At 31.8% G+C, this 17,309-nt stretch overlaps 1 protein-coding gene across 1 annotated transcript in view; it reads left to right on the top strand.

Moving 5' to 3' along the window:
• Positions 1–17,309, top strand: part of LOC129222288 (disks large homolog 5-like) — a 111,954-nt gene that overhangs the window by 45,584 nt on the left and 49,061 nt on the right. The window contains 2 exon segments of the mRNA XM_054856773.1: positions 12,514–12,730; positions 17,072–17,207. Coding sequence (XP_054712748.1) covers positions 12,514–12,730; positions 17,072–17,207 — 353 coding nt within the window.

The following is a 17,309-nucleotide window of genomic DNA, read 5'->3' as shown; positions in this document are numbered from 1 at the left end:
TGGTACAGTGTCTCATGCAGGAATTCCAAAAAAGTACAGAACTAGTGATGATTTAAATACCGAAAAGGGAATATTGGTATTCTCTGCTTCCCATAAGAAGGGATACCGAGTTTGGTTGCCCGACAGTAATAAGAAATAAACTTTTAATCTGCTCAGTTAGAAGAGGATAAATTTTACAAAAATGACTTTCAACTTAACTGCAGTGGAGTGGTGATAGGTACCGTAAGTTAGGCATCAGAGTTTAACACAAATGAAGAGCTTTATAATGATAGTGATCTATAATGTGAAAATTACAAAACTGTTGATTTTTAAAATATCGAATTATCAGGGGGATCGAATTGATGAAGATATAAAATTGTATACTCCTTTTTTAGAAAGGTAGGTGGTGGTTTGAAAAGTAGATGGTGCGGGAAATCACATATAATTTTAGGTGAAAAGAGAAATCTAAGTTCCATGAAAGAGATAGAATTGAAAATTTTTGTTTGTGTATTTTTATAGCCTAAACAGTAAAAAATATTTTTATCACCAAACCTTTGTCCCTAAAAGCGAGATTTATTTGAATGTATTAAAGTTAAAAAAATTTTTAAAAGCAATTTAGTGAAATTTTTTGTATAAATGAATTTTTGTATTAGGAGTTTTTTGAATCATAGAATTATCTTTATGATATTTTAAAAACATCGCAGAAAATGCAGTGGATTGTTTTTAACATCTTTTATAAGAGTGTAAATTATTTGTGCTTAATTGTTCTTGACGGATCTTAAACTGAAGTTGTTGTGAGAAAAGTATCACTTTTTTTTTTGAAAAACAAAAGCAAAGTTTAATAGATTGTATTAGAGTTTATTTTTCTACAATTTGATTTTCATGATGTTTGTTTTCATGATGTCATTTTGTTTTAAAAAATATATATTTTTGAATAGTCTACTCGCAGAATGTTTTTGTTGCAGGACAACATGCATTAGTGCATTGGACTTTTTTCTGATCTGATGTATCATGGTGTCAAGAATTGAATATGACAGTTTTTGAGGACTTCTACTTAAGAGCATTGACTCATATTTTGAAATGGGATTGTGCCTTTTTCAAGAGTAAATAGAAGAGTGATGTATCAAGAGTTTTTCGAGGCTTTCTATCCTTTTTGCCCTGGAAAAAAAGGATGATATTGTAACAGCGTTTTTGTAATATTTGTTTAATATATTGGTTGTTCTGCTTTACCTACAAGGCCTCTATTTTCGCAACCGTTAGTCCTAGATGCATACTCCCATTTGCAAAAATGTTCAAAATCAGATGCAGATTTTATGCATTGAAAGTTTGAAGAAGAAATAAACATGAGTCAAAAATACAAAATTTAACTTTTTATACGGGCCCTAGGTCCCCTAACTTATATTTAGGAAAATAATCTCCATTAAAATATATTACTAACACAAAAAACTTGACATTTGTGGGACCAAAACTCAAGGAGATATTATAGTTCGAAGTTTTAAGGGACCGTACAGAAGGTGAGATTGGAATTTACCTCCTTTTCAAAGGATTGACAGGTTGTCAAAAGTAAAAAAAAGAACAAAGTGCAGTGAAATCTGTGTAAGTTGACCACTTGCGGTGCACTACTTTAGTGGTCAACTTAAACAAGTGGTCAACTTACAAAGGTTGATTTTATGTGACAAAGACAAATTCCATTCCTGAAAAAAAGCTGTCAACTTAGACAGCTGGTCAACTTACAATGGTGGTCAACTTCACAGGTTTTTACTATATTCATACATTTCACTGCTATTCAAAAATGAATTCAAATGTCATGCTACTCAAAAACACACTACAAAACCTCGAAAATTTTGAAAAACCGATCTATGCACGCGTATAATTTAAAACGATTGTTAACCACTATATTTTCCCCCAAAAGTAGTTGACAGCGAGTGTAAAGTGGTGTAAGTCACAAAATGCAGCTTTTCATATCTCGCTGAATATTGATCAAACTCAAAATTTTTGTGTTGGAATTATTTTTCAATGGAGATTATTTCCCTAAATATAAGTTAGGGGATATAGGGTCCGTATAAAAAGTTAAATTTTGTATTTTTTGACTCATTTATATTTTTGCTCCAAACTTTCAATATCTTAACTCTGCATCTGATTTTGAACATTTTTGCAACTGGAAGTTTGCAACTAGGACTAACGGTTGCGAAAATAGAAGTCTTGCAGGTTAAACCAGAATACCCTGTATATGTAGGTTTATAACAGCGAGTTTTTACAGATTACAATTCAAAGCTTGTAAAAAATCTGATTGTTTTAAGATAGTTCGTGTATTAGGAACTCTCAATATATATATATTTTTTTTATTAAGTTTATATGCTTGTTCAACATTCAGTTGTTTAGCATAGTTAGGGAGACAGTTACTGTCTAACCACGGATTGTATGGAAAGGCAAACATCCGGTTTACACGCGGAAATGGAAGCATCTATTAGTTTTCAGGTATGTCAGATTTTGCAGATGTATGTTAGCCTCTAAATTAAGCAGAATCTCATTCAAATAAGCGAAATACGCGCATAAAATTTTTATTTTTTCCCCTCACTCAGATCGAGTCGCCTTACCTGGATGTTTGCCAATTCCATACAATCCGTGGTCGAACAGTAGAGGGGAGACGTTTGTTAGTACTTATACGCCTTTTATTTAGTTTTCACTGCTTACCAGCTTGAGTAATAATATTTTTTTTTTCAGGACTTGGATTTTTTTTTTTTTTTTTTTTTTTTTTAATTTTTAATTCTGAGTTTTCCTATGTAATTTATTCTTTCCCATTTTTTTCGTAAGTATAACAATATAAGTCTAAATGTTGATATTTTGAACTTTAAAAAGTTTTGCATTCTTATTCTCAGTTTTTGCTTAGATGTAAATTTTGTCATTTTGTGAGAATGCTTCTATATTTTTAAACTAAATTTGAGTTTATGAATATTATTTTTTAGGATTTAAAAATTTGTAAATTTTTTTCTAAGTAAAATTTTGCTATGTAAGTCAAAAGTTTGTTTCCTACTTAATACTTTTGTATTTTTACTAAGTTCAACAAGATGAATCTTAGTGTTTGATGTTTTGAACTTGGAAGTTTTGCATTTTCATAAGTTTTGATGTGTGAGTTTAAAGTTTATTATTTCCTTCTTAGTATTTTAGAAATTTTTCCTAGGTTTTACTAGATTAATCTTAGATTTATCTCTTGGACTTAGAAATTTTTAAATTTTTAAACTAAGCTTTCCTCTGAAGTTTAAGTTTTATCTTTCCATGGTTAGAGCTTTTCCATTTCTTGTTAAGTTTAACTTCATGAAACTTAGTTTTGATCTCTTGAACTTAAAACATTTTGCATGTTTTATCTTTAAAATGAATATTTTCTATGAAATTAGTCCTTATGCATTTTTTTTGTTTCCTTTTAAGTTTTAGGGATGACATTTTTCCGGCTTTTGCCAGAATTTCTGGCCTTCTCTGTTGGCTTTTAAAACTTTCCCTCCTTTTTTTGCCATTTTCATGTCTTCCTAACGCTTCTATTTTTCTGAAAATCTGGAAACATTCTAATTTTTCTTACTTTTTGGTCCTTTTTTTTATTCTTTCTGTTTTCCCCCCTCGAATCTTTATTCTTCACGATATCTGCCTAAAACTTATGTTTGGAAAACATGCTAATAACGTCGCCGAAATCCGAAAAAATTTAAGGAAAAACGCTTCGCCGAAAACAGCATACCTAGTTTGAGATTTCAATCTTTTTCCATCCTGCAAATATTTCAATCATTTTTAATATTGGAAGGTTTTTCGCCATATGCTACCTTATATCTGCCTATTTTATTCATTATTTCAAAATTATTTTTATTTCTTAAATTTCTTTAAAAAATGCAAAAGTCAATCAAAAAAAAAAAAAGTGATTCGATTTTAATGAAACTTGATATGGTTACTTTTTTTTATGTATTTAAGAAGTGTGCAAAATATTTAAAATGGTTTAAGCATAAAGTCTGTTAAAATTTTAGGGATTTCATGATTACAATGTGGCAACTGCAAGTTATTCTTTTGACCCTGAAATGTTATCATGAAGTTTTTTAAACTCAAGTTTTGAGTTTCAATGCAAGGAGAAAGGATAATCATTCATTTATTAAAAAATATATGTATATATTTATTTTTAATTCTTGCGATGAAATGTATGTTCTACCACACAAGGAAAACTTAAGATTTTCACTCTATTGAAATTTTTTATTTTAGAAACAAACCTGATTTTAAAACTTATGTTCTCATTTTCAACACTATTAATTCTAATGTTTTTCACCAAAGAAGATATTTTTCTCAAAAAATATGAAAATTTGACATTGAGTGATGCAGATTGAGCTCTGGCTCCCTCAACCCTTTATTTGAAGACTCAGGGGTTAGAAATTGCTGCCTCTCTTTGGAAATTTAAATTTATATAGAAATAAACAAACTTGCAAAAAATCGTGCAATGCAGCAAATTTGTACAAAATGAGATTATAGCAACAAATGAAAAGCAATAATAACAAAACCATAGTTACATAGCTTGACGAAAAAAGATTCAACTTCTTTTCTTTCAATTTGCCTCCTACTCCAATTTATAACAGCTTTTATTTACAACTAACAGCTTTGATATGCAACTGGTTTTTTAACATAGCTATCCCCATTTTCTTGACCTTTTTTTTTATGATTGAAATTTCAGAAATGAATATTATACTTTAAGATGTGCCATGTATTAATTGCTGCCTAATTATTTCGAACATAATTCATATGGGAGAAAACAAATTATTACTTTTGAAACTAGTATCATTTTTTGTTTGGCTTCCAGGGGTTATTTTGATGCAGTTTTGGTTATCATCCCTTTTCTGCATGAATTTTTTTTTTTTTAGATTTCCTCTCTTTTGCTCTCTGACCACTCTCATCCCTTTTCTCTAGTTTTTCTTTTCTCAAATTTAAGTTTTAATGTAAATAATTTTAGTTTTTTAATATTTTGAACTTCGAAGTTTTACGTTTCTAATCGCCATTTTGCTAATCCTAAGTTTTGTCGTATAGTCGTGCTATTATGTATTTTTCTTTTATTATTATTTTTTTGACTGCTAGAATTAATGTAAATTTATTAAATGTGTTAAGTTTTGTAATTTTGTACTTAGTTCGTTTCATGTTTCATTTTATTATTTACTATGAGAATCAAATTTTTTATCAACTAATGAGTAATACTTGTGCAATTTTTAAAAAAGTTTTACTTCACAAATCTTTGTGTTACTGCTTTGTGCAAGGGTTTTTTTTTTTTTTTACATTTCTGTTCTAAGTTTTGCTAGATCTAAGTTTTATTGTTCTGTATTTAACACTTTCATACTTAACGGTAAGCACTTAGTTTATTTGTTCAAAATTTCTCATATGAAATATTTTCTGAAAATTCTGATTATGAGTTCATGTAATTTTTTCTATTAATGGATTTAAGTACATTTTTAAACATACTTTTCTAACTTTAATTATTAAATGAAAACAAAATTTAGAGGCCAGGACTTATTCACATCAAACTAGTGGTGGATGCATTAACCAAAATATTTTCCACGGCCAAATGTTTATTAAACATTATATTTAGGTGAAATGTGTGATAAAGAACCACCTGGTGACTATAACTCAATTTTGATAAAAAGTGCAGATACAACTTTTGTGCTTAGCATGGCAGAATAGTTCAGTTTCCCCGAAGCCTAATTTAGTTAAGTGTTGTTGTTTAAATATTGTTGTTGATTTTAAACTTGTTGTATATGCTTGTTATAGTTCAAATAAATGTGTTTGCTGCATTGACTCTGTATTAACTGGTGAAACTCCTTGGTTTATACAGGTTCTTAAAAAAATGACTGATACATTTGAAAAAAAACAAAAAAAAAACTAAAAGAGTAGCAATAGAAATAAAGTTTGTTGCATTTTGCATGGGACAACAGTAAATTGTCAGACAAACAAACTTTCAAAATTAGTTACAATGTTCCTCAACAGATGGCGCTGTAGGTATTTAGAGGAGGCTGCAGGTGTGTCTGTCTGAAAATTGGCTGTTTTTCTAAGCATATTGCAAATAAACAGTATTTCTGTCGCTGCCAGTTTAGTTTTTAATGATTTTTCAAATATACCGGTCATTTTGGAAAACTTACAGACTGCGTTTTCTTTAATACCTTTTAAATACTTGCAGCGCCATCTGTTGAGAAACATTGTAACTAATTTTGAAAGTTTGTCCGTCTGAAAATTTACTGTTGTCCCAAGCATAATGCAACAAATAGTATATTTCTGTCGCTGCCCGTTTATTGATTTTTCAAATGTATTAGTCATTTTTGGAACACCGTGAATTTCACTTATGGCTATTTCAGTGTTTAATCTATTTTATTAGAATGAGATTTTTATGTAGGGTCTGGTGGGGAAAGTGATCAGTTGGGTAAAGTGGTCATAAATCAAATAACAAGCTATATATTCGAAATAAATGAAAGTGGTGGTAAATTTTTTATTTTAGATTTTAACAATTAAGAACAATACTCTGAATTTAAAATTTTGATAGTTGCAGTATTTTATTTCGTGAGAAAAAATCATTTTGTCTGCATATGAAACATTTTAAAATCTGAACACCTCTTTATACTTCTTTGTAAAATTTTCTTTATTAAAATAGTTTGCAGATTGGTTGTCTAGGCACCTTCCCGGATGTCTCTAAAACTTGTCTGCGTAAACAGCTGAGCTAGATTCATTTTATATAATACTAGCAAAAATACCCGCGTTGCCTGGGTCAGTGATAATTATGAGAAAAAATCGTTACTTTCTTTTGTTTTCTGTTTTAAGTGAAAGAATTTAAAACACGTCTTTTTAACGTGATTAAAAATCGAGTTTCTTCCCTACCCATAAAACTAAAATATCAATTAGTATAAAGAACGAAATAAGTATTCATTTAGAAACGAAAGCACGATATTTAAGCATATACAAATTTCCACAATATGAAATTAATCTTTTCATATTTAGAAGGATTAATCTATTGATACTTTTTTTTTTAACATGGAATCTAAAACCTTCTCTGTATGGCTATTGAAGTACGAAGTGTTTAAAAAAATGTAGCCGAGCTCGTAATCCCTTATACTTGCTTTAGTTATTTTGGGAAATTTCAATCATTGTGGGTTCTTGGTGCGATTTTACCGAATTTGCGGGAATCGTTTTGGGATACCTTCGATGATGCTCCCCATCCTTTCCTTACTTTGTAAAACGATATGATATTAATTTTCGTTACAGAAATATTGTCGCCAGATGCTGAGATACTTTTGGTAACCATAAAATGGCGCTAAAGAGTTTCATCCGAAATACTCCCAAAATAAGTAGTAAAATTTGGCGATTGTTTGAAATTGTGCAAAAAGGAAAATTAATGGAAGTTTTTGTGCTATTTATAGATTTGCCTAATTTAGTTGCTGGATTATTTAACACAGTAAAAAAAGTTTTTTAAAGATTCTTTGATTGGCGATATTTTGTTTACATGGTGAAAGCTGAGAAACATTATGACGCAGTCTTCGGCTTCAAAAACAGCGATGTTGAAAAAACTGCCAAATGCATCAGCTACGGAAATCTTTCTGCAAAAATTTTGGCGATATTTCTGCTGATTGATTGGACAATGAGTAAGTGTTCAATCAGCATAAATAATAATAAAAACCATTAATTACATTAAAGTTCCGTTTAAATGGAAAATGATCAGCCAAATCCATTCATTATTAGCCAATCTTGTGTAAAAACGTTACTTTAAGATTTAACTTGAGAAAAGCCTTGAACAGTCAGACGAAACGCAAAAATATTCAACAATACAACAAATTCAGCTATCAACTGGGAGTTGAGATGATACATTAAATAATGAATTGGGTTGATGAAAGCCTTCGAACATGGAACAAAAAAGCTCATAACTTGTTTTTTATACAACTTAGAACTTTCTAGCAGATGCCATCTTCAGCAGAAAAATTGGCGCTTTCGATGGACATATAATGTTAGTATGTGCACGTTTTTTCCACCCCCATATTGGGGGCATTTATGCGAAAATTGGGACAAAAATTGGAATAAAAAGGGAACTATCAAGCGGATTTTTTTCGAACTTGTCTATAAACCTTCCCAGTACCAAACTGAACAAACGGTGAAAGTTTCAGCCAAATCTGCCGGGTAGTTTCTGAGATCTTAGGGAACAAATTTACCAAACTCCATTTTTATATATATAGATTTTAGAACAACTTAAGTAAGATAGGGTAAAGTGGTCATAGGTTAAGCTTAACATATATCTTTCATCTAAAATCATTTAATCTTCACTAATAGCTGTATGGTATAATAACAATTTCACTTGTAGGCAGATATCAGTTAAATATTAAGTTTACTAAACATTTTTTTTAGGGTTAAATGAATTAAATACAACCAAGTTTAAATTTGATATAGCATATTGATTGAATTAAGGCAAGATTGTAATAGTAGAATATTTGGAAAAAAAATCATAGAATTTTTTCTGCATCCACAGCTTTCAGTCTATTCTGGTAGAATAATTTATGCTACTCGCCCCCCTTCTCCTCTCAGAAAAAATCATCTGTTAAATATCAGTAAAAAATCGAAACTTTTAACTAGAAGTATTTTGTATGCATTGATTAAGCTTGATCATTTTTCCCCTTTTGTTTTTTAATTAAGTATTTTTTTGGAACTCGATTTGAATGTAATGTTTTTTTATTATGTAAAAAAACATTGGTGGTTAGACATATTCAGACGCTATCTTGAATACATTCCTAAAGAAATAAAACATTTCAAACTATGATACCTTTCCTGATGATATTGATGAAATGTAGGAGTGATGTGATTAAAATTTTTGGTGAACCAACTTCTGACCATCAAAAATTTATTTAAATAAAGTTAATTTCGTCAAAAGAACTAGGTGTGTTGAGCATTTAAAAAATTATGGTTATTTATGATGGTTTTATATCAATTTTTTTAATTATAACCACTTAACCCCACCCCAGGTCATTAACACATATGGAAAAGAAAATGCCATTACGCTATTTAAATCAATTTTTTCCCTCCTAAAATTTAGTGCAGTTCGTTAGTTGTTAATGTAATGTAAAATAATGATAAAAATTTTTGAAGTTTTAAAACAAATTCCTGTATTTTTTATTTACCTAAGTTGAAAAACTTGTATTTTATGGCCACTTTACCCCACAAGACCCTACTGTTTTAGACAACACAAATTGCTAAGACGAACTCCAAAAAAAAAAAGTAGCTTTTACAGTCAGACTTGTCATTTGGGCAATGGTGGTGGTGGTGGTGGTGGAGAGGGGGGGGGGGGGTGAGTTGCTTCCCCTCACCGGATTTTAGAAATATAATGCAATTATGCATTTTCGTATGTATGTAAAACCCTTTGCTGCCCCCTGGAAATTTTTGAAATGACCGGCCTGACTGGTTACTTCCGACCACTGGTTGTGTATATGTATGTATCTCGCATAACTCAAAAATGGGTTGCTGTAGAAGGTTGAAATTTTGTATGTAGACTCAGAGTGGGGTCTAGTTGTATACCTCTATTTTTGGTTGCATTCAAATGCTCCAAAAGAGATCTTTTATACTTTTTTATATCAGTGTTAATTTTGATGCAAACTTTTGTGATTTTATAATCTGGCAACCACTCGCCAGTTATGGTCGTTAAGTTTTCGCCAGCAACTAGGCGATATATTGCCAAGTTGTCAGCAAACTTAGTGAAGAAAAAAATTTGAATCTGGTTTCAAATTGAAAATATTTAACATGTAATCCATTGAATCATGTTAAAATTGTCGATACTTATAAACTGAATCTCTGCAATACACTTTTTCTGCATCAGTTCGTAATAAGCTAGGGATATAATTAGCTTATGTTTTTTTGTTCACTCTAAGGCACTGTTATATTGTATTTTTGTTCTTTATGCACGTTCTATACAATTTTCATGCAATTTTAGATCATAATGAAAACATCACTTTTCTTTATATTGAAAGTACAATTCTCAATGTTGTATTCAAGTTTCAATTATTTCAATTATTATTGAAAGTTCACTTCTCGGAACCTTTCCTTTCAGGCACGTCACTTGACTTTGGAGACTTTTTTACTTTCTCTGTATAACCAAAAATAGATAAATAATGTTTATATCATCGCCATGTTTGCTCCTCTTGTTTTGATTTGACCTTTCCTTTCAGGCACGTCACTTGACTTTGGAGACTTTTTTACTTTCTCTGTATAACCAAAAATAGATAAATAATGTTTATATCATCGCCATGTTTGCTCCTCTTGTTTTGATTTGACCTTTCCTTTCAGGCACGTCACTTGACTTTGGAGACTTTTTTACTTTCTCTGTATAACCAAAAATAGATAAATAATGTTTATATCATCGCCATGTTTGCTCCTCTTGTTTTGATTTGACCTTTTAAAGTGACTCCATGAATATCTGCAGGGGTTGATTTAACATTTTTCTTTTATTTTCTCTATTTAGTTGGCGGATTATTTGAATCAAACTTTTTACTTTGTTTAATGGCTTTGTGGTTACTTGGTGGATTATTTTACATTGTAATACATTTCTTTACTTATTTTAGGACTTTTTTCTCATTTTAATGAAACTTTTAGTCTTTTTTAAATGCTTGTTTTGTTTGAAAGTCTATATTAAAAAAGCAAAAAAAGTATATCGCCAAACAAGTAGTTTCTATGCAACTTTGACCAAACATGATGACAATGAACGGAATGAAAAATGATCTTCACCATTTAAAATGAGCCAAGTGAAGTACCAGGGAATGAATGTTAAAAAGGACACGTTGGCAAACATTGCGTGCCTCTGTACAATTACGTAGGTGTAACTCACAATTTGGAAACCACAGAGTTAAACAGTGATTCGTAATCTTCATGAATGCTTTGCTAATGTCTGTGATTTAGGAAATTTTCTAGGGCATATGTAGATTTCTTCATTTGGTGTTTAGTTAAAAGAGTTAAACTACATTTCATTAAGAATTTAGAATTGGATATAGCAAACTCTTATTTTAAAATTTAATTAAATGAAGATTGGAAAAAATGTCTGGTGTTCCCAGGTTTTGAATGTCTGTATTTTCTAGATTCATTAAATTATACATTACTACGATTGGAAAATATTTTTCTTTCTATTAGTTTGTGATGTTCAGATACTGCTTCTAGTTTTGACCTGAGTTCTTTAACAAAAGTTATGACAAACAAATCTATTATTTTATATCTTTTCTTGCATATTAGTAGGATGTTGAGTAAGTAGTTCAAATCATATGCTTGTAAAATTATTAAAATACCTAAACAAATGCTATTAGTTGCACATAAAGAGGAGTTGAAATCCCCCCTCCCCCCCCCCCCCACAAAAAAAAAAGAAAAAATTTATTTCGCATTGTTAGTGAGTTAGAAGTCTACTGTTTGACTGGGAAAATACATATTGTTAAAAGATTAGTTATTTTGAATCCAGTTGCAAATGCTATGGGTAACATGTGATTTTGGGGGAGGGGAGGGGAGAACAGTGGTTGTACATTATGTATGATGCATATAACTTCAAATATTTTTTCAAAATATCAGGAAAATCATGATATTTAAGAAATGAATCCCTTTGTGCCGAGAAGCCACAGTTTTGTAGCTCAAGCATGCAGATTAATGCAGACTTAGGGTTCTGGGTTTCAAGGAACCCCTTTTTCAATGCAAAACAGTGAGCTTTTGGATGTAAAGACATCTGATAAATTTCATTTGCATTGAAAAAGGGATTCCTTTAGGCCAGGAAACATGTCTGCAACTAATCTGTATATCATGATATTGATTAGAATATTAACAGAATTTAAAAACAGTGAGAATTTTGCAGAAACTTCATTGTTGTTGATATTTACTGTCCTTTATACGAGGCGTGTTTTTAAAGTAAGTTCCGTTTTTATATAAAAAAGGAACGAGTACAGATAGAGCTAAGTAATTTAGTGCACAAAAATATACCACCCTTACGCTATTTTTCGACATTGCTCCCGTGATTTTCCAAGCATTTGTCACAGCGTGGTACAGGTTTTTGTATACCTATTCGTACAAAGTTACCGCCCGTTTAGTCAACCATGAGGACTCTTACAGGGCTTTGGCTGGGCGTTTTTGAACATCCTCTGGTCTGCCCTCACCTCGCCCGCAGCATCTTTCATTTGTTTCGGCATCTAAAGTCTTTCGAAGGTGGTCTGTGGCACAACAGCAATAATGAGCTCAGAGAACATGTTATCCCATGGCTGACTACACAGGCGGCAATTTTCTATGAATAGGTATACAAAAACCTGTACCACGCTATGACAAATGTTTGGAAAATCACGGGAGCAATGTCAAAAAATAGCGTAAGGATGGTAGATTTTTGTGCAATAAATTTCTTTGCTCTATCTGTACTCGTTCTTTTTTTATATCAAAACGGAACTTACCTAAAAAATACGCCTCGTATTTACTTCAGCCACGCTTTATATTAAATGTTTGCATTTCAAGTTTTGTTTATTCTTTCCTTGAACCTGGCAGAGGCACAGCAAGAAGCCGAAGTGTGCAAGAGGAGACGAGACTGGGCTTTCAGTGAGAGGGACAAGATCGTATTGGAAAGAGAGAGCATCCGATCCCTGTGTGATAAGTTGCGGAAGGAAAGGGATCGAGCGGTCAGCGATTTGGCCGAGGCACTCAGGGATTCTGATGACGTAAAAAGACAGAAGAATGAAACCTCTAAGGAGCTTAAAGAACTCAGGTGAGTTTGTTGTTTGGGAGTGCTTTTGCTTCTTCATAACACCATAACTTGGATAATTAACTGTGAGGTTGTAATTTTGGCCGTACAAAACAGATTTTGACTATGCCACTGCTAAAAACCGGTTACAAGTGGCCAAAATGGGATTTTACCGCCAAAAAAGCTTGTTGAAACTAATATTTGTGTACAAATGTATTATTTAGATGCATTAAGTTGCACATTTTAATGCATTAATAAAGGAAATAGGATGTGTATTTATCAGAATAAAAGTAATTTTGAAAACTAATTTAGTGATTAAAATTTAGCTTTTCCCTATATTTATTCACACTTTTGTGACAAAGACTTCGACAAGAGCTGTCATAGAGGTGATGAATTTTTTATAACCGTATTTTTGGGAATAAGTGCCACGGCGCATACAAGAAAAAAGTAAAACAATTGCCGATGTGGCGCATAAAACTGGTGCGGCGGATAGTCTTTTTTTTTCAATTAAAAAACATTTCCAAGATTTAGAAAAAACATTGAAAATGCTGCCATTAGATGGGACCACATCGTCCTGCTGCCAGCAGTTAACACAACATAACGATTAATATTGAAAAAGTATGTCAAGTCAGTCACGTCAAAAAGTGTCAGTGTTTCAATATCTTTTTCCAACATAAAACAATGTTTTTCGATGTATTCAAATTTCTATGTATTAAAACTATCTATAAGTAACTTCTATAAGTAACAGTTTTATTATATAAATGCTTTTAATAATAATTAATTGATTTCATACATCGAAATAGGCAGTAAAAATGACTTTTTAAATCAAGTCGGCGAAAAATATACATCGACTTAGTTCTATATGTTTCAAGAACCTTATCCAATATTGGTTGATTTTCGAACGTCGACCTATGTCGTTTCTACTTCGATCAATGTTTTTGTGCTAATTGGGACAGAGAGTTTGACATTATAGAGGCACTGAGGGGAAAGGTTCACGTCCCTCGCTCTGTATAACCAACGAATGTCTCCCCTCAAGGTCAGAAAATTATATTTACAATAAAGTATATAGTTTTGTTAAGTAAAAATATTTCTTTCATTTTCATTTCATTCCAGCTTTTTTATTACTAACTAGCCGCCTGCGGCGACCAGCTGGTTTGCCTTTTTACGCCATTCGCCTTTTATGCAAGCAGCCACCTACGGCGGCTGTTTGGCTAACTTTATCTTTTTACTTAGCATTTGCCGCCTTCGACAGCTGTTTTAATAAATTTGGCAGCAGTATTAATCAATCCATCTCTATCTTTTTTTGTGCCATTCGCATTTTCATGCCAAGATTGGCGCCTTCGGCGGCTATCTACCTTTACGATCTACCACTATTTATTTTAACCTCCCCGCCCATTTCATAATAAAAACAAAGATTACTCAAAAAACCGCTTTTTTTTTAAAATTTAAGTTGAGCAAAAAAAAAGTTATCTCCAAAATTCCCCATAGTGTGCAAAAAGTAGCGTTTGACAAAGAAAAGAAAATCTCGCTGTTTTTATTGAATTAAATGCGCACAACTATGAAATATTTCGTTTTATAGATACAGCAAAACGTCCAACTTGGAGGTGGGGGGGGGGGATGGAAAGAGAAATAAATGCAATCCCTAAATAAAAACAAAAGGAAAGAAAAAAAGCAAGCGCTGCCGGAAAAACACCTGGTCATCACGTCATAAAATGTAGAAGTAAGCTATATAGTAAAAAAAAAGATTACCATTGTTTGCGATTAAGATTCTGTCGTAAATATCGAATCGAAATCCAAGTAGTGACGTCAGAGGCATAAAGGAATGAAGAACCTTTTTTTGACCGATGCCTGGAAAGACATGATGTGTTCAGCTTAAAAAAATTGTAAAAGAAAAACTATTGCTTATTCTTAAGAACTTTTTTCTTCTGAAGAGGGCGAAATGTTTTTAACTATAACCAAATTAAATTTTAGAAATGTGGCTTTGATACTTCTCGCAGGATGATATTAGAAAAAAATAAAACCTGGAAAAAACTGCAAATTAAAGGTTTTTTCGAAAATTCGTAAAAAATACAAAAATTGCTCTGTCTTCAAACTTTTTTCATTCATCATATTTAAAATTAAACTTCCTACACTACAGTACAAAATATATTTGTGTGGTGTGATTGGTTCGGGGTCTGTGAGGTAAAAAGTACTAAAAAGTGCAAAAAAACACATAAATTATTAAATAACTTTTTTCCTAATTAAAATATTAAAAATCGAAGCCTGAGTTGCACATCTTTGGCAAAAACAGCACCTGTATACCAAATTTCATCTTTCTAGGCCTTGCCGTTTTCTCGGGAAGCGCGCCACACACACACACACAAACATCTTATTTTATTATATGTATAGATTGAGGCAGGGGCGGCATTTCAACATTTCATTTGGGGGGTCGAGTTTTTTAAACATGAATTTTCTCAATATGGAATAAAATACCAGTACATTTTTTTAAGTAAGGTCATTAAAGAAATTCAAATTTTAATTTCCACGCTTTTAATTTATTTTATAGTAAACTGTAACGGAAAAGATCTTGATACTGCCGTTTCTAAAGTAAATTTTTAATGTTCGATTTTTGGAATCCAGAAAAAAAAAAGGAAATCTTGGTACTATATTCCGTCAATGTCCAGTGGCATGCTCTTTGGCAGTGTAGCTGAAGATGAAAGTCTTGCTTGTCCCATCATGCACCAAAAAAAAAAAAAATCTCTAACCTTCTGAGACACGAAAAGGATCTTTCACAGTTAGCTGAGTTGATTGGAATTGGTGAAAAATAATTGAAGCTACAAAATTATGTTAGAAAATGCATCTTTAAAAATTTTCTCTTTAAAAAAAAAACCTCGCAAGTTTAAAATTTGTGCTCTAGTCTTCATTTTTCATCATTGAAGTACACTGGCTCTTCACAAAACAATTCTTTTTGCTTCGTTCAACAACTTTTACATGTAACTGAAATATTTTATTTATCTTGTTCAATAACCTGCACATATAATATTGAACTTAGATTTATCACTAAATCTTGTGTTAATTTCATTAGAAACTGAATGAATCTATTATTTGATACAAAATATTGAGCCAATCATAGGACTTTGCATCATCATGTGAATTTTTGTCACTTGTTTAAATATTTTTTTAATGGGTCTAATAATTCCAAATTAACAAGAAACTCTTAATAGGAGCTCAATCAAGAGTTCTAGCTTTAACTTTTGAATACCATTTTGTACCTCTCAGTTAAAGAAATACAAAAGTAAACCCAACAAAAGTACTTGTTGATGCACGAATTTTTTTTTCAAAAATAGCGTGTCTTTTGTAAGAAGTTTCCATGAAAGTATACAATGTATTGAATTGCTCAAATATGCCTCTTAACAGAAGGAATCAATGTTCACTCACTAACTGAACGTACATTTTAAATATAATCGCAACAATGAACTCAAAATACCAAGGAACTTCTCGTAAAAATCGAGCCAGTCACACCTGTGCACTGTCCTTTCACATTAGAAGCAGAAGCATCATCTTAACTCTGAACTTAAAAGTATGAGGCATTTAACCCATATGAGGAAATTTCTTCTTCAGTTGAAACAAACTTATTCTCCATCTGTTTTTTATTCTGGAAGTTCTGAAAATGATTCATGAATTTCTAAGTTATTACCCTAAATAGTAAAAAACAGTTGCTCGTGTCTGGACAGGTCTCGAATTTCATCAACTTTTACTAAAGATCGTCTGCAGATTATTATTTTTTTTAAGTATTGCATATGATCACTGATTCGCGCGTTATGTGAATTGAATTTCCCGATTTCTTAATATTTTGCGCAAAATATTTGGGGGTGCAACCGCCTCCTCTTGCTCCCCCTATTTGCCGCCCCTGGATTGAGGCAGTGGGAAACAAAGGGATGTAAGTGGCAAAATTAAAAATTTGGAGACAACCAGTACACATGATAGGTGAACCTCTTCTCTGTCTTGGAGCAAGAGATGGTACTAGTAGCCCTGGTAGTTGCTGCTATACAGCAGGATTTAGAAAAAAATTTCAATGAAAGCCTACCTAGGATGTTATCTTTAAATGCATTTAACTCAAAACTGGAAAATGTCCACTTACATTCCTTTGCTTCTCACTGCCTCAATTGTGCTTTTAAGTTGTTTGATGTTGGGTTGGCGCTTATACTGGGGTGCGGCGCATACATTAAATGGTTTTTCCCTCGAGAATATATTTAGATGCAGCGCTTACTCCCGGAAATACAGTAATCTAGGCCTAATGGATGCATGTTTGAGCGAAAGAAATTTTCTTCATGTGTGGGAAAGGAAATTTTTGTATGCTTTAAAAAAACTAAACACATTTTTTAGGGAAAAGATCGAGGCTCAGCAAGAGAAAGAATCTCGAATGAAGCAGTTGAACTCGGTCGGAAATAACCACAGCCGAGATTCTGCCATTGATGCCGATATGCAAGAGTGGGATACAGAAACAGTTGAAGTTGCCTTGGTAAGTTTTTACTTAATGTTAGACTTAAATGAAATCAAGGAAAAAAAAAATCATTTTTTTGATTCATCAAGTTTTATCTTTCTTTTTTGATGGATTAGCTTT

Source organism: Uloborus diversus, chromosome 5 (assembly GCF_026930045.1).
Source record: "Uloborus diversus isolate 005 chromosome 5, Udiv.v.3.1, whole genome shotgun sequence".
NCBI lineage: Eukaryota > Metazoa > Arthropoda > Arachnida > Araneae > Uloboridae > Uloborus > Uloborus diversus.
The sequence above is the reverse complement of the archived record's forward strand: the minus strand, read 5'-3'. Positions and strand labels throughout refer to the sequence as shown.